General features: G+C 43.4%; 1 protein-coding gene across 1 annotated transcript in view; it reads right to left on the bottom strand.

The window, feature by feature from the left end:
• LOC126184707 (uncharacterized) overlaps nt 1-21,577 on the bottom strand; it is a 187,440-nt gene that overhangs the window by 33,764 nt on the left and 132,099 nt on the right. Inside the window, exon 3 of the mRNA XM_049927226.1 lies at nt 6,879-7,021. Coding sequence (XP_049783183.1) covers nt 6,879-7,021 — 143 coding nt within the window. The remainder of the gene's footprint in view (nt 1-6,878; nt 7,022-21,577) is intronic.

Here is a 21,577-nt window from a genome sequence, read left to right as displayed (position 1 = left end):
TCTGTGACTGCCTGGATCTTGCAGGCCAAGAGGCTTCCCCTGAAAGAGGGCAAGTGACTGCATCTGGCACAGGATATTTATCAGACTCAGACAGCGCCTGATATCTGTCTGTGAAACTGGAAGGGTCTCCAGAAAGTCTTTTGCTGCCTGCTTACACGTCTCACTCTACCACAGGTGATGGGTCAACTTCAAGGTGGACAGTATGCGGTGCGACTTAAGTACTGGACCAATCGGGGGACACATGGGACGTGTTGGACGTCCTGCGGATCCCCATACCCAGACCTGCAGTGATGGCCATTGGCAATATCTTCAAGCTGTGTGGCCAAACCCAGCAGTGCCTGGAGCTGTGAGCGTAGGGTCACCAACACCTCTTGCATGTAAACATAGTAATTATAAACCGCATACATAATAAAAACTGTGGAAGGACTGTCTAGTTACTAAACCGTAGAATTGTGCTTGATAATATGCAAAAATACACGGAGTTTAAGAGTTTAAAGATCAGTGAACTTTACATGCTTTACCTGCTTTACCTTCTCTTAGAACAGCAATTTGAGTCTGATCGAATACTGAATTCCGTTGCACACCAGCAGGATGGGGCTCATCCCCATTTTTTCATCACTGTTGTGATTACCTCAGCCGCAGGCTCCCTGAAGGGTGAACCGTTTGAGGTTCGCCGCTTATGTGAGCTCCGAGGTTGCCTGACCTTACCCCTTTAGGCTTCTTCGCGTGGGGGTTACATCAAGTTCAATGTGTACAAGGTTCAAAGCAGTATTCTGCGTATGTTGCACGATAGGATTGTGGAGGCAGTTAACAGTAGCACATAGGATCAACTACGGAACGTTTCCACAACTGTGGAGGAAAGGTGGACGTTGCTATATTGAACATGTGCTTCAAGAAAATGAATCGTTACTTTTAGTACACCCCGTAGATGTAGACTACCGCTCTCTTGCGATTTTTCTAAATTTAATAGAACTGTTTTCACTGCGTCTCCCGACGCTCATAGCCTCCCATAATGAAAGTATTCAACTCTGTCACAGAGAGCTGGGCCTTTACTAACCGACAACTGCGTTCTTTCTAACTTTACCACAGAAAACTACAATGTGAACGTTCAACAACAAAGGTATTTTTCCTCGCTCTTACTGGTGCTAGCGGTCATGGAATAGTTGGAAAAGGGAAGGGGAGGGAGGAGGAGGGGATGTAGAGACCCAGCTTCCCAATAGTGTGTAGGTGAGAGCACTCCAAGCTCGCTGCGTCAGGATGACTGTTTCCGCGAACCTAATCTCCTGACAGTGTAGGTGCACGACGCGCAATGGAAACACCGTAACAATGGCAAGCGATCAGATTCTATGCTGAAATCAACTGAAGTCCTACCGACAGCTATCAAACGAGTCAACATGGCTGTGGGGACTCTGCATTGCCGTATCCTCAAGTTTCTGGATGGCTGAAGTTGTGTCGTTGGAAGGGAGGGGGGTGGCGTAGGGAAGTTCTGAAGATCCAGCCGTGAAAAGCCAATAGCCAGAGAAACTGACGTAATTTATGTTGTGATCGTTGATCTCTGAACACTAACTATCGAATCAGCACGTGGACAATAGCGAGAAAAACAGTGCACTATGACAAAATATTAGTAACATGCTTTGTACATTATTTTGGTGGCCTTCAGAGATACGGTAGTGAGAGGAGGAAAGGAAAAAAAGAAAAATAGAGAGAGCTTTATGGAGACATGAGCAGAAAAACAGAAATGGAGCAGACTTGTGGTTGTGACCTGTAGCTATGGAAGTAATGGAGTCTGGTATATTGAGGAAACTGCTCTGTCAGAAAGAGAAAGCCAGAAAGTGATCTCATAAGCAACCCGCGGGGAACTGATAGAGTCCTTCAGATTACTGCCCCCCCCCCCCTCCTCATGTGTCTATAGTGTCATATGGGTCATACTAGCCACGGCAGATTCAACAGTACAGCGGAAAGCCATTATTGCTGGTCTGGTCGCTAATTGGGAGGCGGCGTTGTGTAAACACTAGAGGAATCCAGGCAGGATAAGCTTTATGGTGAATTTATATTATCCTCCGCCGCCGCCGCCGCCGCCGCCGCCCCCCCTCTCTCTCTCTCTCTCTCTCTCTCTCTCTCTCTCTCTCTCTCACACACACACACACACACACACACACACACACACACACAATTACTATTAAAGTACTTCAGACTGGAAGTAACGGTAAATGGTGGTGTGATAACTCTTCTCGTCTGCAAACTTTTAACCTACATTTCGCTTCTGTCGGCGCCCGAGATACGAAGAACGAAATATCGAAATTTTTATAGTTTTAACTTTTTTTACGATAACTTTAGAACGGGACATAGAAGGACAGTACAGATTCTCGACGAGGACTAACTGTAAGCACGTGATTGCGACCATCTGTGTCAACCTGTGACGTGCGAGAAGCTTCTCGCGTCACAAAGATACAAACCACTAAACATGTGGATTAGCTCCCTTCATACACTCTGAAAGCTTCAGCGCACAGTGCTTAGTTGTTGATTCCGTTTCTCATGGCGTATCACGAAATAGTTTTGAACGAAAAAAAAAATCCACTTCGAAAATGTATACTGGGGTAGGGCACACGCATTTGCGGTGGCATGGCGTTATGTTTCGGTGGGGCAGTCTCCCTTAATTCTTCCCTCTGAAACACCAAATTCCATTAACACGTGAGCATAACAGATGATTTAAATAAATCACCGATGATTGGTAAAGTCTCAATTTATGAAAGTAATGCGGTTTTCATGTCAGACTGTCAGTATATACGTCGCCTTCATTTTTCAGTTGTCGCTTTCACTTTTAGTCGTCGTTTTTCTGTTTCTTTTTTTTTACTAACTGACACGACACTAACTACCGCTATCTGTATGAAGTGAAGGAAGTTTAAAGTAACGCCTAGTCGACGTCGACTTCATTACAGAACTAATGCTAGTCGAGTTTAATGCTGTGAGACGCTGTTAATACAATTTTGCTATTTTAAATTCTGACTGACTACGTACGACGTGCTTCATTGTAATCTAAATCCATCCGATACCCGTTTGAGAATTCACACACACCTAAGTGACTGTTTCAGCCTGGCAATGTGTACGAAGCCAAAGCAAGCAGGTGACAATGAGGTTTCTTAACGGCAACAACAGATTCTTAACAGGCATGTCAGTTGAGGATGAGAATTTTTTTTTTTGGGGGGGGGGGGGGGGGGTTGGTGGTGTTGGATTACGTAACAAGGCAAGAGCGATTACCAAACAAACCCCGACCAACAAAACTACGGAAGAGTTCAGAGGAGTGATGGCTGAAGCCTTTGAAATGAGGACAGGTATGAGACAAGGAGGACTACCGCCTCTGCTCTTTAACTGTGTTTTAGGAAGGAGTTTCCAAGTTTGCGGGAAACAATTCATGGATAGAAACTGGGGGAAGCCAGACTACAAGTATATGAATCTTACCGTCGACTGTCTAGCCTATGCAGGTGGAGCAAGTGATGTTTTCAGACTCACTGGATACGGCAGCACAACAACCAACTGAAGAAGAAAGAAGCGAAGGCTACGCTTCAAATTTGCTTTGAAACGACGCACTTTATGACAAACAGAACCGTCGCCAAGACGAAGAAGAAAAAGAAAAAAATTAACCAAACAGAAAACTAATTGCTTAGGTGAATGGGTAGAGTCTAACCTGCCAGAGGAAGTAGTCTTCGTGCCACCCACTAACATGGCCTCCCAAATTAAGGCATCTGGAATATGAGATCTATATCATTAAACGCAAAATTAGACACTACTGCACTACTAATCGACCGGAGGCTCTATATGCGACAGAGACTCTTACAATTGACGAGAAAAGTGTAATGGAGAAACTTTAGGCCAAAGAAAGAAAATCTGAGAAAAATTCTGGTTCCCATAAAAGAAAACAGTTAATACAGAAGGTGACAACCATAAATTATTACAAGACACGCAAAGAAGGTAAATGACAAGATTCGGAAAAAAATTGCCTTTTATGGTCATGTGACAATGGGTCCAGGAAGTATATTTAAAATGTTATGAACCCACTTTCAAGATAAGAAAATCAGAGGGACATGGCTCACCGCAGTTGAAAAGATCTACGAGAACTGGAAATATCTGCTGAAGATTTCCAGGAGCGTGATCCGCTGGAAAGACTACACACAGAAATGTTTCCAGGAAAACCCAAGCTGAAGAAAAGGAAGGCGTGGATGCAAGAGAGGAAATAACAACGCCGGAAACTAATGCAGGAACATTGGGCAGCAGTTAAAGCTCAGGAGAAATTTAACTGACGTGGTCCCTAGTTGATCGAAAGAGAGAAAGAAGCATTTCAAAAACGTTTCTGAAAATTTGAGAAGGATTGAGTTGGTGCATGAGATTAAGAAACAACACATACACATAACAAAGACTCAATAATATACACTATGTGATCAAAAGTTCGTGGCGCCCTCCATCGGTAATACTGGAATTCAATATGGTGTTGGCCCACCCTTAGCCTTGATGACACCTATCACTCTCCGAGGTGTAAGTTCAATCAGATGCTGGAACGTTTCTTGGGGAATGGCAGCCCATTCTTCACGGAGTGCTGCACTGAGGAGAGGTATCTACGTCGGTCGGTAATGCCTCGCACGAAGTCGGCGTTGCAAAACATCCCACAGGTGTTCTATAGGATTTAGGTCAGGACTCTGTGCAGGCCAGTCCACTACAGGGATTTTATTGTCCCGTAACCACTCCGCCACAGGCCGTGCACTATGAACAGGTGTTCGATAGTGTTGAAAGATGCCATCGACATCCTAGAATTGCTGTTCAACAGTGGGAAGCATGAAGGTGCTTAAAACATCACTGTAGGCCTGTGCTGTGATAGTGCCACCCAAAACAACAAGGAGTGCCAGCCCCCTTCATGAATAACACGACCACACCATAACACCACCGCCTCCGAATTTTACTGTTGGCAATACACATGCTGGCAGATGACGTTCACCGGGAATTCGCCATACCCATACCCTGCCATCGGACTGTCACTTTGTGTACTGTGATTCTTCACTCCACACGTTTTTCCGATGTTCAATCGTCCAATGTTAACGCTCCTTACACGAAGCGAGGCGTCGTTTGGCATTTACCAGCGTGATGTGTGGCTTATGAGCAGCTGCTCGACCATGCAATCCAAGTTTTCTCACCTCCCGCCTAACTGTCATAGTACTTGTAGTGGATCTTGATGCAGTTTGAAATACCTATGTGATGATCTGGGTAGATGTCTGCCTATTACACATTACGACCTTCTTCAACTGTCGGCGGTCTGTCAGTCAACAAACGAGGTCGGCCTGTACGCTTTTGTGCTGTACGTGTCCCTTCAAGTTTCCACTTCACTATCACATCGCAAACAGTGGACCTAGGAATGTTTATTAGTGTGGAAATCTCGCGTTCAGACATATGACAAGTGACACCCAATCACCTGATTACGCTCCGAGTCCGTGGGTTCCGCGGAGTGCGCCATTGTGCTCTCTCACGATGTCTAATGTCTACTGAGGTCGCTGATATGGAATACCTGGCACTAGGTGGCAGCACATTGCACCTGATGTGAAAAACATACGTTTTTTGCGGTTTCCGGATACTTTTGATCGCATAGTGTATTCTCCTCCACTACTTCCAGCGGTCTGCCGGCGTTGGAGTAACCTCCCGATTCCATGACTAGAATCACGTGGTTCTGAGGCGTAGAACTCATCGAGCGAGGTTCGAATTGCATTTTCACCCGCCAAGGAGGTTGCTTGAAGGTTGCTCGACAGAGCGGAAAATGTGAAAATTTGAAGGCGCAAGATCAGATGATTAAGGTGGGTGTGGAATGATTTCCCAACCGAACTCCTGCGTAGTGTTCTTGTTTCTTTAGCGGAAAGTGGGCTGGCGTTATCAAGGAGTAGCATCACTTCAAGTCTTGCAGGTCGTTGTTCTTGGATTGAGTCTTCAAGACGTCTAAGTTGTGGACAATAAATTTCGGCAGCGATCGTTACACCTCAGGGAAACAATTCGTAGCACTCCACACCGTCGCTGTTCCACCAGATGCATAACATCTTTTGTGGATGCACGCAGGTCTGAACGCGGAGCTGCTGCTTTCTTTGGGCTAAACCATTCCTTTATTTTTTCCCTTATGTTAGCATAAAGACACCATTTATCGTCACCAGTAACGATGTAGGATATGAATAGTCGGTGTTGATCACGAGCCAACTGATGAGCTAATAGAGATGCAGATATGGTCACCCGCTGGTTTTTGTCATTTTGGCTTAGAACATGCGGTACTCATACACCTCATTTTTGAACGTTCCCAATCCAGCCAGCTCACCAGTTTGCTGAAAATATCGTTAAAATCTAAGTCTGGATTCTTTTTACTTTCCCAATTTCTACTGCATTGTAAAAGAACGTACTGTGTACTCTTGCCCCCAAGCCTGTGTACTCTTACCAAACGGAATGGGGTAAGAGTACGCAAAATTGTTTTTTAGGAAAACTTATTAGTCCCATAAAAACATATGGATGACGAACTTTTACACAACGTTAGCAATATGTCTACGGGTTGCATGCATAACTTTTATAATACTGCTGCAAATTATTAAAAATATTTAGGAAACCAAAAATGCATACTTTTACCCCCACTTACCTTTCTATTTTGACTGTCGCTGGCAAATATAGGAACCCAACTACAAGCTTATAAAAATATGTGCGAACGTTCAAAAACAAAAAACTTTAAAATGCAACGTCGCTTACGAAAAGAACATTTTCATTTCTACGAGAACGAACAGACCGCATTTCATATACTAATAAGCTACGAACAGCACAGGTTTTAGATAATTTGAGTGTTAATCTGTATTGTAACTGTTACTCACCTTCTTTATAATTTCCATCCTGACATATTTCCTTAGTGACTGTTACTGTTCCAGAGTACAGGTGCATGAAGTGATCACGCTGCAGCTTAGTCATGCACTGTTGAGTGTACACGTCGACACAATTCAAAGAATTCATCAGATCCCTGCAAAATGTGAATGATGTCTCAAGTTAATATGCAGACTAGAGCAAACGAATCGCAACAAACACTACAAGGCACTAATGTATCATAGTTTTGTAAATAATCTCTTTCGTTGAAACTGAACATAACATACTGCACTTTAACATAACACTTTGCTGTTGAAGTACCCAATGTTAGTGCTGTCCATTTATTTTTCAATTTAAAGTTTTTATAGCATTAAACCGCGCCAAGCACTTAGGCAGAAATTAATTACAGAATACTGAGGTTTTATTTTTGGTTACAGTCACACCAGGTTTGCATTCTATCAGACGTTAATTATTCTACTATAAAAAATTGGCGCACGCGTCACACACACACACACACACACACACACACACACACACACACACACACACACCTTTCCATAACGTGAAGCCGCCGATACAGCTGCATTCTTGGCTCATTTTCAGCGCCATTTGAACGCTAAATTGCCGTGCTGACCTGGGTTAGGTATTATTATACACTAGCAATTCTGCAGCCATAAATTGCACAGTTGACCGGATGCATCATCATAAACTGTCAATGGCACATACAAGCCTATTGCACACGCTTGTTACGGTAGCAGTTTGCACACAATGGGTCTCTGGAGAGAACGCGTGCCCGTGAACATACGTAGACGGGTTCTTGAAATCGCCGGAAAGCGCGCACGCACACACACACACACACACACACACACACACACACACACACACACACACACACACACAAGAGAGAGAGAGAGAGAGAGAGAGAGAGAGAGAGAGAGAGAGAGAGAGAGAAGGCAGCTCCACAGAGCCATTTAATGAAACAGCAACACCACATTTATCTAATTCGTAATTAAAGCCAAACAAAAATATTTTTATAATAATTTCAAAAGTAAAGGAAAATGTGGCGCAGAGATTTTTGTATTCGTCCTCTAGGGAACCTCATTTTTGATCACATTTTCTCCGAGACAGAACAGAAAATGGAGTGTCAAACTTCATTAGCCGTACTTCGTTAGGTGGCGATAAAATGCTATTAAAGTGTCCGATGTCGCTCTCTGAGCGCGCTGCAGTCCCACTATCCGCGTACATGCATCTCATGTTTCTGCACGTTTTCAACTCTGTGTTTATCAGCTATTAACCTTAGCAGTACCAACGCATTTTCCATAATGTGTAATACCAAGGGGATAGCACTATGCTCACCACAAAAATTAAAAAACAAATGTGATTACTTGTTGACTTTTATTAACAACATATTTAAATTGGTACTGATGCGCACTGCAAAAAGTTTAGGAAGTACAAATTGCGTTAACTATCCTTGACTTTGTCCGAACATACTTTTTAAAGATGTATATACATGTGTAAGAAGGGTCCTAAAACTGAAAATATGAGTATGACATTTGTTGCAGAAAATCACATTCGCTACTAAGACATACTTTTGAGTTACGTTTCACTCGGAAATTAGAAAAATAAGGAATCTGGCAAAAGAAATCATTAAAAGCAATACAGTTTTTTCAATATTTTTAAAGTATCAAGGTCATGACTAGATCACAATATTTTCAAAAGGTAGCGATAAAGTAACTGCAAAATGACTGCATATATGGACTGAGACGCATGGTCTAAACTTGTTTGTGAATCCCAGCCGTTTGTGAAATTTTTTCCTCTTGAGGGTATAATTTTTCTAACAGACGTTGATGTTGGTACTTTTCTGCAGATATTTTCAAACTACTTCATCACAGGTTTTTCTGCTCATGATTTATTGGTATGAATATTTACCGTCCCACAACTCATGGTGAACTTAGAAATAATTCCCAAAGAGTACATACTGACTATCTCATTGTTGAACAACTACTACTACTACTACTACTACTACTACTACTACTACGCCACAAGAGCCGACGTCAGTTCATTGCCTCACCCTGAACCCTCTTCCATTGCTCTCTGTTTCCGGCCATGCACTCGTGGAGGCTCCAGGTTTTTCTTGGCTCCGTCCATCCACCTCTGTTTTAGTCTACAAAGGGGTCTTGTCCCTTGCGGCTTCCCTTCCAGCACTGCCTTCACCATCCGGTTTTCTCGTTAGATGTCCCGACCAATCGATTCTTTCTTACAGCTGTAACGTCTAGTTCACTAAACAGTGTGTGCATTTCTGTTTTCCTTCTGAAAATTCCGTTTTCTACAAATTTCCAAAGCTTTTTAACGTCGTGTTTTGGTAGGTCATGTTTTCCCTCCTCCTCGCTTAGTGACCATATTTCAGGCCCATACGTTAATACCAGTCGCACAATTGTCTTGTTCATAGTTTGCTACTGAATAGTTTGCCCATTTACAACAGAAACCTCTGCAGATTTTATCTGGTTCATGATTTCCTTCCCCGTGTTGTTGTTCGCACTGACAGTACTGCCTAGATATCTGTAGGACGTAGTGGTGGTAGTATAATTTTTTTCATAATGTGGGGCCACAGTCACAATATTTCTTCGAAGTCAGTATCGCCATTAGACTTTTTTATTTGCAGTGTTACATTTACACAATCATGATTTCGGCTTTAAAGATCCATTATAAAGTGTTTTAATGATATACAGTGCCTAAGATGGCATACTGTCGTATTTAAAATACACTATTTTAAATACGACAGTATGCCCTCTTAGGCACTGTGTAACATTAAAACACTTGATAATGGCACTTTAAAGCCGAAATCGTAATCGTGTAAATGTAACACTGCAAATAAAAAACAGTCTAATGGCGGTACTGACTTTAAAGAAGTGGTGGTAGTGTGTTCCAATGGGACCAAACTGTTGAGGTCATCGGTCCGTAGGCTTACACATTACTTAATCTAACTTAAACTAACTTACGCTAAGACAACACACACTTCCATGCCCGAGGGAGGACTCGATCCTCCGACGGCGGGAACCGCGAGAACCGTGGCAAGGCGCTGTAGACCACGCGGCTAAGGACTTAGTCTTATTAAATTCCGTATCTTATACTGAAGGAATTTCCTCCGTTTCCTCTGCATTGTTTGTTACAACCATACGTTGTTTTATCTTTATTGATCCAGAGACCCCTCAGACACTTTCTATGCCTACCTTGTTAGCGCTTTAGTACGTATTAGTTAATCTTCCTCCTCATCGTCAAAGCAAACAGATTCACTTGGCCACAAAATTTACACCTCTTAAGATGGATGACGCTCGTTTTAGCGCCTCTTCCAATATCAAATTAAAGAGGCTGAGAGTTTCCCTATGTGACACCTGTCCACAAAGAAAAACATTCAGACTCCCCTTCTTCAACCCTCGCTTTACACTGTTTTTTTTTCACTGCATATTCTGGTTAGTCTAATCGGTTTCGAAAATACTCTTGGTTTTTCCATTATCCCCCATATGCTTTCTGTGTATACACTATCATAGGCTTTCTTTAAAGCTATAAATACGGATTATGCCGCCTTATCCATTTCCTACATCTTTAATTACTTGTCTGAGAAAGAGCATTTGGTCCGTCGTTGGTGTGCCGTTACGAAATCCGACCTGGTGTTTCAAGTATTCGTCTGTATATGGTAACAGCCTTAGTAAGTAGACGTAGGCAGCTGCAGTCAGGCAACCGCTTGACACTCCTCCAATGCCAGTTGCATGCCTGCAGATGGCTAGGACTACTTCGCAGGTTCTCTCTGTAAAGGCACATTTTTTAAATTCTCAATAAATGTGGGAGGGTGCCAACGAGGGTGTTGCCGAACTGGGTGTCTTAGAGGGACCCTTCGCCATTTTATTCACGTGTGTCTCAATTTCGTATCCACCCAGTATCACGCCACAAGAGGTCGTGACATATGAAAACGGAAAAAGTATAAGCACTCACATTCAAATTTCGTCGAGCAGTGTTGAACGGTCACTGGTGGTTCCAATCTGTTCATGAGAGCAAAATTTGCTATCTCACTGCACTCCAAACGAATACGATCACACACTAAATGGGGCTACAGCTCCATAATGCCCTCAGACGGGTTTAAACGCCCGAGGGTGGCAGCAATGTCAAAGGTTGAAGAACGTCATCCTGGTGCGAACTGTCGTGCGAACTGTCGTGCGAACTGTCGTGCGAACTGTCGTGCGAACTGTCGTGCGAACTGTCGTGCGAACTGTCGTGCGAACTGTCGTGCGAACTGTCGTGCGAACTGTCGTGCGAACTGTCGTGCGAACTGTCGTGCGAACTGTCGTGCGAACTGTCGTGCGAACTGTCGTGCGAATCGACCGCGAAATGAGTGGGAATCAACGTCACAAGGAAAGGGGTGGTTTCATTGACGTCTTAATCCAAAACCTAAGCCTTTTCGTGTCGATTCTGAGCGGCGTTGTGTCTGGAATGTTTTCCTCGGCCGCTCATAAGAAAACCGCGTGATGTCAACAGTGGGCGTCGCGGTTCTGACCTCCATCGTAGAGTCGTCAAAAGAAGGTGTGACAACATTCCCGTCGTGCGATAGGTCCACGGCGGCGCTGGGCAGAATAACTGAAATTTGGTGCTAACATAACATCACTAGCTCACGTTACACGTCACATGAACTTTAGATTCCTGGCCTTTTTTTCGCATGTGTCAACACCTTGCTCTTTCAAGCGTCCTTTAGTCCGAGGGAGGGCGGCACACTTTTGCACCGTTACAAAGGAAGGTTGTAGGCACCTTTGTCCGAAATTTCAAACTTATGTGACGCAATGGGATGCAATTTTAAAAAACGCCTTTTATAGTGCTGTCACTGGTTGGGATCGCTCCGCAACATCCAGTTTCATCGTTGGAAAACTAACAGTAATGTAATAGTGATGCTATGAATGATGAGCAATTTCAACTGTAACTACAAGAAGGCGAAATGACGAAGCCGTCTTTGGGAGGGACGATTAAATGAGTCGACTCATTACACGTTTATATTACAACAAACCCACTTGTAGAATTATTTCAGTTACAACAAGCAAACGTAGCTCGTAGCTAACAAAACCAGGCTAATAAGTTACTTAAAATTTTGGTGCTCTGTTTGATAGCGTCTTCAAAGTCATTAAATTCATAATGCAGTGTGGTAATACGAAGAAGAAATGGAATGTAAAATAGCAGTACAGATTAATGTCGCTGGGTGATCATTTTATTTAAGAAGTGAGAGTCACTAACACATCTAAACCGCCCCCAACAGCTTAAGGAGAAGGTCCAGCTTAATACAGAGTATTATAACTTTTGCACCATGTGTCTTGTAAGCTAAAACTGATGGCGGATACTGACGAATTTCTGAAACTGCCCACTTTTCAACAAATAAAACGCATTTAGTCAACGTATTGTGTAAAGATATGGCTACATCATCTGATCGAAAGTATCCCTGCGTGACGCGGAAGTTACTAGGTGGCACAAGAGGCGAACCTGCTAGTCTAAAGACAGGCGAGGAATACTGTGTCGTCTTACACAAGCAGTAATAGCACAATGGATCGATGTGGAAGGTTCAGTGGTTTCGAACGTGGACTAACCAATGGCTGCCATCTGAGGAACAAATCCACCAGGGACATTTCAAGCCTCCTAAAGCTGACCAAGTCGACTGTTTGTGCGCCTGTCCGACATGTCTTGTGACTGACGGACGTAAGATATCTAGCGCTTTGAGTGCTTTCATATCGGTCAGATGTGACAATCAGGTAACTTTGATTCCAAAAATGAGGGCAAGAAATCTCTCTAAACATGTCGCCATCGTAGCAGTCCTCAGTTCTAAGACTGGTCTGCTGCTGCTCTCCACACTAGTCAATCCTTTGCACGTCTCTCTGTCTACCTTATTTGTTCCTTGATCTACCCACCTAATCTTTATCATTTCTCTGTAGCACTTCATTTCGAAAGTTCCTCTTCTTGGCTCAGTTGCTTATCGCCCTAGTTTCACTTCCGTAAACGGCTACACTATAAGACATACCTTCATGAAAAACTCCCTAAGACGAATTTATATTCAATAATAACAAATTCTTTCAGAAACGCTTATTTGCTACTGCCAGTCTACATTTTACATCCTTTCTACTTCGGCCGCCATTAGTCATTTTGCTGCCCAAATAAAACTTTGCGACTACTTTGTGCGTCTCATTTCCTAATCTACTTCTCTCGGAATCTTCCGATTTAATTCGTCTACGTTCCATAACACTTGTTTTGTGATTATTGCTGTTTATATAATAACCTCTTTTCAAGACACTAACCATTCTGCACTACTACTATTAAAAGTTTATTCCCATCTGATAGAATCAGAACTATCAGCGAACAAAGTTAGTTTATTTTTAATCGACGTCAATTTCTTTTACTGCTTACACGATGTACAGATTGAACAACGTGGCTGATAGGCTAACATTGTCTCACTCTTTTCCCAACTATTGCCTTTCTTGTCCGACATACTAAATTTCAGCCTGCTTTCTGTAAAAATCGGGAATAAGCTTTAGCGCTCTTTATTTTATGCTTGCTACCTTAAGAATATCGAGGAGAGTACTCTAGTCAATACTGTAAAAAGATTTCTGAAAATCCACGACTGCTGTAAACTCAGGCTTGCCTTTCTTTAAGCTGTCTTCTAAAATGAGTCGTTGGGTCAGTACTGTAGTGTGTATTCCTACATTACTCCGCAGCCCAAACTAATCTTCCCCGAAGTCGCTTTCTACCAGATTTCCCATTCTTCCGTAAATAATACGTGTCAGTATTTTGAAGCCATGAGTTATGAAATTGAAGGCTAGGTAATATTCATACCTGTGAGACCCTACCTTCTCTGGAATTGGGATTATTACATTATTCTTTAAGTCTCAGGGTATTTCACTGTCTCACATCCTGCATGCCAGGTGTAATAGTTTTTACGTAGTGTTTTTCTCAACAATGTCAGTCATCCTTGGGGAATGTCGTCTATTCCAGATACCTAGTCTGGACTTAGGTCTTTCAGTCCTCTGTCCAGTTATTCTCGCAGTACCACATCTTTCATGTCATGATTTACTTTCCCTCCCATTTCTATAACATTGCGTTCAATTTTGAATTGCTTCTGTAAGTCTTCTACATATTGCTTCAACCTTTGAACTTCCTTTCTTTTCTTAGTACTGGCTTGCCATCTGAGTTCTTAATGTTCATACATCTGCTTGTCTACACACCAGAGGCCTCTTTTTATTATAGGCGGTATCTACCTTTCCCCTAGTTCTATATGCTTTAGAGACTTTAATTTGCCCTCTATCTACACCTGCTTAGGCATTACTCATTTTCTATCAGTCTCATTTCGTATTTATTTCAAAACTGGTGTCCCTCATTGTAACTTCTGGATGGTTATACACCATAAGGGGTGCAGTCGTAAACCTTACGGAAACTTGGATTCTGGTGGTTCAAGGGAAGTGCTTTACCATGGTCTGGAGAGTGCGAAACATTACAAGCATTAATATGACACGTTACACCCTTTCCTGAAATTGTTCAGTCTCTCTTATATCACTGAAGGTTTCGTGGAACGATTTATGGAGTTCATGGATTATTGTGTGTATCTTCTTTCGTCCGACACCATTTGGTATTCGTTACCTGAATTGCTGTTAGGTTCTGAGCAAGTCGTCGGTTTAAGAGTGTGTCTTTACACTCCAGAGAATACGCAGATTTCGTCGTCGTTCTGAAAAGTTGAACGGCTTTGTGAATCTTCGTGATGTGATCTATCCAATTCCTGGACGCTTAGTAGGTACTCAAACACACCGAGTTGACCGTACATCGTCCAGTTTAACTCGCTGAGCGTCCAATTTAGTATGTCTGCGCACCAGGTTTATCCTGATCTAGAAATAGTTGCACTTCAAATCACCGACCACCTCCCTTCGCCATGGCGGCAGGAGAAAAAAGTGGAAAATTATCTCGTGCTGAAATGTACGCTCTGACCTGTGTTCATAAGGCATACTAGTTCTTGAGTTGGCCTCAACAGTTTGATGCCGAGGGCATCTGGGGCGTGGAGCCCCATAAGCGCACCGGGCATAGTGAAATGTAAAAAAAAAATATACGATTGACTATTAGTCGTGGTGAGAGATTCATTGTCTACTATTTCCTGCGATGGAAGTTAAAGATAACGGACTACTAGGTAGATGCATTGTAATAGCAACAGATTGCTTCGGGAATACTGTCAACCTTTAACACACGAGCATCTGTATATTTCTATGTGTCTCTCGAGACGAAGAGACAGAGGCCTCATATGTGACAAAAAGGCTGAATTCCTCCATATAATCGTGAACCGATTTCACTGCTCCATGGAGCACTAGATGGGTGACATTTTATCGTGCCCCTTATCCTTTCGCCTTCTATCGAGATGCCAAGTTTTTGGGGAAGAAGGTGGAGCTAGGAATGGTCAAGGGACGTTTTCGTTTCTTGTGACACACTTCACCGTGATTATCATCAGATATGTCTTCCACCGATTCATCAGACATTACTGGATACATGCACTTTCACGATTTTGATTACATTCTTTTTATTTACTAACATTCATCATCATTGAATGCTTCACTTACGAAAGACAGGATTTTTGGGAGTGATGTATTGTTTTGTTCTTCCTTAGTTTGCCTGATAAGCATACGCCTTGGAGTGACAGTCTCTAGGTAATTTATGTTCTAAGTTGCATATGGCTGCAAGTTTCAGTGACGATTGCATTCTGCATCTGCAACTGCAACTTTGCCTATCACTGGAGTCCTACCACTGGAGTCTCATAACTGGTCTTCAAGATGTGTTGCTTCGCTGCTTTGAAGTATCACTAAAAAGATAGGAGTCTTTATGGCATTAAACCACTATTATGACACTGATTATGGTTTGCATTGTGTAATTCCGATCTCCTGAAACGTTTCTTTTATGGAGAATGGGCATTCTCTGCTTGACAAGGCAACTGACATAAGCAGCTGGAATGAATCATTCTATATCTACTTGGAGATCAGGTAAATCATAACAACGGGTTGCGTCAGCTACACACTCTGATGACAAAAGTAATGGGATATCGATATGCACATATACAGATGGTGGTAGTGCCGCGTACTCAAGGTGTAATAGGACATTGGTGGAGCTGTCATTTGTACTCAGGTGATTCATGTGAAAAGATTTCCGACGTGATTATGGCCGAACGACGGGAATTAACACACTTTGAATGCGGAATGGTAGTTGGAGTTAGACACACAGGACATACCATTTCGGAAATCGTTAAGGAATTCAGTATTCCGAGATCCATAGTGTCAACAGTATGCCGAAAATACCAAATTGCATCCATTGCCTCTCACCACGGACAACGCAGTGGCCGACGGCCTTCACTTAACGGCCGAGAGCAGCGTCGTTTCCGTAGCGTTGTCAGTGCTACAAATCGAGCAACACTGCATAACGTAACCACACAAATCATTGTAGGACGTACGAAGAAGGTACGCGACGGGATAGAACGGCGTAATTTCGCAGTAATGGTCTATCGCAGGAGACGACCGACGCGAGTGCCTTTGCTAACAGCACGACATCGCCTGCAGTGCCTCTTCTGGGCTTGTGGCCATATCGGTTGGACACTAGATGATTAGAAAACCGTGGCCTGGCCAGATGAGTCCCGATTTCAGTTCCTAAGAGCTGAAGGTAGGGTTCGAGTGTGGTGCACACACCACGAAGCCATGGACCTAAATTTAGAAGGCACAGTACAAGCTGGTGAAGACTCCATAATAGTGTGGGCAGTGTCTGTATAGAATGGACTGGGTTCTCTGGTCGAAGTGAACCGATCATTGACTGAAGATGGTTATGTTTGGTTATCTTGAGACCATTTGCAGCCATTCATGGACGTCATGTTCCCAAACAACAGCGTCATGTCACCAGACCACAATTGTTTGCGACTGGTTTGAAGAATGGTTCAAATGGCACTGAGCACTATGGGACTTAACATCTGAGGTCATCAGTCCCCTAGAACTTCCTAACGTAAGGACATCACACACACCCATGCCCGAGGCAAGATCCGAACGTGCGACCGTAGCGGTCGCGCGTTTCCAGACTGAAGCGCCTAGATCCGCTCGGCCACAGCGGCCGGCGTTTGAAGAATATTCTGAATAGTTCGAGCTAATGATTTGGCCACCTAGATCGCCAGTCATGGATCCTATCGAACATTCATGGGTTATAACCGAAAGGTCAGTCCGTACACGAAATTCTGCTCCGGCAACACTTTCGCAATTATGGATGACTATAGAGGCAGCATGATTGAATATTTCTATAGAGGACTTCCAACGCCTTGTTGAGTCCATGCCATGTCGAGTTGCTGCACTGCACCAGACAAAAGGGTCTCCGGCACGATATTAGGAGGTATCCCGCGACTTGCTACCTCAGTGTACAAACCCTCCTGGTATGCGCGAATTGTTGACACTTTTACACTGAGGCGGGTACAGGAATTTATAATAGTGTCTAGGATTAGTATGCCAGTCACGCAGAATCGCTATGAGCATCCAGGCAATCATCTCACCGATGTACCAGGTTAGAGGTACCCATTTGGTGACACGCGGCATGATGTTGCGTGAAGAAGTCCGTAACTGCCTGCTGCACATCCTCGTGCGTCATGATGACCGAAGGTGTGCTAATCGCATGGGGAAAGATCAGTACACTAGGGCGGGAGCCGAATGTGTCCAACTTGTGTTGGCGCGACTACTTCGTTTAGGCTAGGCGCAAATTGAGACGCGTATAGCACGTGTGACGTGACACGACACGCACGAGTCGCGCGGGTGCAGCGCATATTGCGACGCGTACATCATCATACTTCGCACGCGCCGACTGGCGACGCTCTGCGCTGACACAACCGAAGCGCGCGCAACTTCTTATCTTCCTAAAACGATTTTACAGAAACTTAACTGAAAATATTTGATTTTTGCCTTACTAGTAGCGTCATATGTCAGCTTCGTGGTGAAGTGCCCATCATCTCGCTAATGACCATTCTTATTGTGATTTACAAAAATGTGTACGACACTACGCAAAAATCGAAAAGTCTGCAACTAAAATTAGGGGTCGCTATGATTTTGCGTTTGGTGCGTATTACACCATGTGTTGCTGCATATGAAATTTAGCTAACATGTTGATTTTTGTTTAGACTTGGGAGAAGGTCTCTATCTGCCTCCGATCTCGAGAAAATGGATCCCATGTAGCGCGGTCACTTCCGATCTCTCCCCCGCGAGAATGAAATACTCGCAACATCATCACTAATATCTCCTAAACCCCTACATACATCGAAAATAAAGTTTGGCGAATGATAGCACACAAGAAGCAGAGTGTTTTGTCAATTTTTAAACACACGGAACTTTCTTACCTATGGCGATATATCAGTACTTCCCTTTTTATTTATTTCACTCCAGTGACTAATTTCTTAAGAGTTATCGACAGCTAGCGAAAGAAGAGCTTCCTAGTATGAAAATAAACATGAAATTTCTTCTTTTATGTTACTGCAAACCGACACTGAGGTTTTTAGTAAGCTACTGAGCTCTGTGATTGCCAATTACTTGTTTAATGAGGCACTCCGTTTCGGAATTCTGTCTCAATAGCTGCTGTGAGATGAGTTTGGCAAATTACACTGTAACAAAGGAAGTACAATTAAAGCAGTCACCAAGAGAAATGTGGCCGTTACTCACAAACGGTGATGCTTCTTCGAATGAGAAAAGGTTAACAACTCACACAAAAATAGATTGCCAATTCTGTTGGAATTTTGGTGGAATCCAAGTAACCCATCGTATTTTTAACACTGATCGACTGGAATGGAAACTTACCAAAGGATTTTATTCCTTCTCTTGATATGAGCAGTATTAAAATAATGACGAGCGTTCCTTCAGGCGGAATGATAGGCACAAGCCAGATATTGGTTACTCACCTACGGCTTGCCAAACTGCCAATGTGTGATCGCGAATAAAATAGTTATTGAGAAAAATAAAGAATTGATCTGTTGCACAAGACAATGGTCAGTGTATTGTCGGCAGCGGAGGATAATGCGCGCGACAGGAATGCACAAGCTACTAGCCATGTGTGCCTTGTGAGTTGGAGTTCGAAAAACAGTCATTAAAGTAAATCTGTCTTTGTCAGTAGTACATTTCAACAAATTAAATATATCTAATCGTAACACTCTTTTAGGATATTCCTACTTTCGTGATAATACCGGCCATTTTCTTCATTTGTGTAGCCTGTTGAATAATTAGTTTATTAATGCTGGTAATGTGTATGCAACAATTTAAGTGCTTTTTCTCATCACGGCGAACCAATTAAAACAGTGTTATTTGTGACTGCTTTTCGACTGTTTCTAGCTTGCAGTGGAAATGTAATGTTCACATGCATGTGGTACAGTGTGTCGTATTACATCCATATCCAAGTAATCAGAGTGAGACCCCTATACTTCAGATCTTGGACGCTTTTTACGAGGAGCACAAAGGGATCACACCTGTGGAGATTATACCTTTCTAAATTTTTGTAACAGACCGTACAGATACGCCAGCATACTAGGCAGCGAGAAGATAACCTTGTTTTACCTTCCTGCCTTGCTTCTTAATCGCATGATTTTATAACATTCCTTGCTTCCTTATTCACTACCCTCTGTCCCTTCTTGCGATCTGAAAACATCGCGGAGGCATATGATACAATTCCAGCGGCCAATGGCTCATCAGTTACTGAAGTATGTATTTTTCTTGACAGAAAAAAAACAAAAACTATACAGATATAAATGAAAGAAAACTGTAATGTACTAACAAAGAAAGCTGGAGCGTTTAAATGGCGAAAAACGAAACACTAGCCAAAAGCAATAAAATTTAGTACCGTTCCGATGTGAGCATATGACCGGGTTACTTTTCCGCTCCCCGCCTCAATTTTCCCACGGTGCTAACGAGGCACGCGCGACGTACGGCGCGAGAAACTGTGCCGCAACCACAAGGCCGCGCGACCTGGCGCAGGCGCGTGTCGCGTCCCAGTCGCGTCACGTCACAATTTGCGCGGTCCCATTTGAATCTGTGAAGTTACAAAAATGCGCGCTGCGCTCCGTCGCGCCACACGCGCTATACGAGTCTCAATTTGCGCCTAACATTTAAGATATGAGGTCGTGCGTCCAGCACGGAACTTGGCTCACCATTCCAAGAAGGCGATTTTCGACAGCCATGCTGCCCCATATATATTCTTTCTTCCCCGATGGATGCCTACCGGTGTTTGTCCTTAGGCAGCCAAAGAAAGAGTAAAAGCACATTGGTCCAGTTTGGACGCGTTTGTTAAAAACGTCGCCGTAGTTCACGATTTCACATTTAGCACACGCACTTCGGAAAGACAACTGCCAAACTAATCGCTTGCCTACATGTCGGTGCTTATGTATCCGCGTCGGAGTGGTGCTATATTGCATATACGCTGCAGCTATGTCCTCGAAACATTTTATTCGCCCTTTATACAATTTACATGGCAATTTTGGTAAATTGAAATACTTCCACTATCATACATATAAATGTTTCCATTTAACTTTTCTGTAATATTTCTCCCTACAGCATTATTTTCTCCTTACTCCTGTAGCAGTTCTTGTCTATCAAGATGCATAACGTTCCAGTAACTTAAAACGTCTCTGAAGTAATTTAATGACGTGTTTGTCTCTGTGGTGCATTTTTGCAGTAAAGAGCTTCTTTATTAGGGTAGCTTACGCTAGCTACCAGAAGTACTGCGTTACACATGACTAATTTAGGAGAGCTTGCAAGCGGTTCCTCTGTGTATGTGTGTGTGTGTGTGTGTGTGTGTGTGTGTGTGTATAAAATAGTGACACATGGTTCCATCGTCTTCTAACAAAAGTACACTACTGGCCATTAAAACTGCTACACCAAGAAGAAATGCAGATGATAAACGAGTATTCATTGGACAAATATATTATACTAGAACTGACATGTGATTACATTTTCGCGCAATTTGGGTGCATACCTCCTGAGAAATCAGCACCCAGAACAACCACCTCTGGCCGTAATAACGGCCTTGATACGCCTGGGCATTGAGTCAAACAGAGCTTGGATGGCGTGTACAGGTACAGCTGCCCATGCTGCTTCAACATGATACCACAGTTCATCAAGATTAGTGACTGGCGTATTGTGACGAGCCAGTTGCTCGGTCACCATTGACCAGACGTTTCCAATTCGTGAGAGATCTGGAGAATGTGCTGGCCAGGACAGCAGTCTAACATTTTCTGTATCCAGAAAGGTCCGTACAGGACCTGCAACATGCGGTCGTGCATTATCCTGCTGAAATGTAGGGTTTCGCAGGGATCGAATGAAGGGTAGAGCCACGGGTCGTAACACATCTGAAATGTAACGTCCGTTGTTCAAAGTGCCGTCAATGCGTACAAGAGGTGACCGAGACGTGTAACCAATAGCACCCCATACCATCACGCCGGGTGATACGCCAGTATGGCGATGACGAATACACGCTTCCAATGCGCGTTCACCGTGATGTCGCCAAACACGGACGCGACCATCATGATGCTGTAAACAGAACCTGGATTCATCCAAAAAAAATGACGTTTTGCCATTCGTGCACCCAGGTTCGTTGTTGAGTAGACCATCGCAGGCGTTCCTGTCTGTGATGCAGAGTCACGGGTAACCGCAGCCATGGT

Source organism: Schistocerca cancellata, chromosome 4 (genome assembly GCF_023864275.1).
Source record: "Schistocerca cancellata isolate TAMUIC-IGC-003103 chromosome 4, iqSchCanc2.1, whole genome shotgun sequence".
In the NCBI taxonomy this organism is placed as follows: Eukaryota; Metazoa; Arthropoda; class Insecta; order Orthoptera; family Acrididae; genus Schistocerca; species Schistocerca cancellata.
This window is presented reverse-complemented; position numbering and strand designations above follow the sequence as displayed.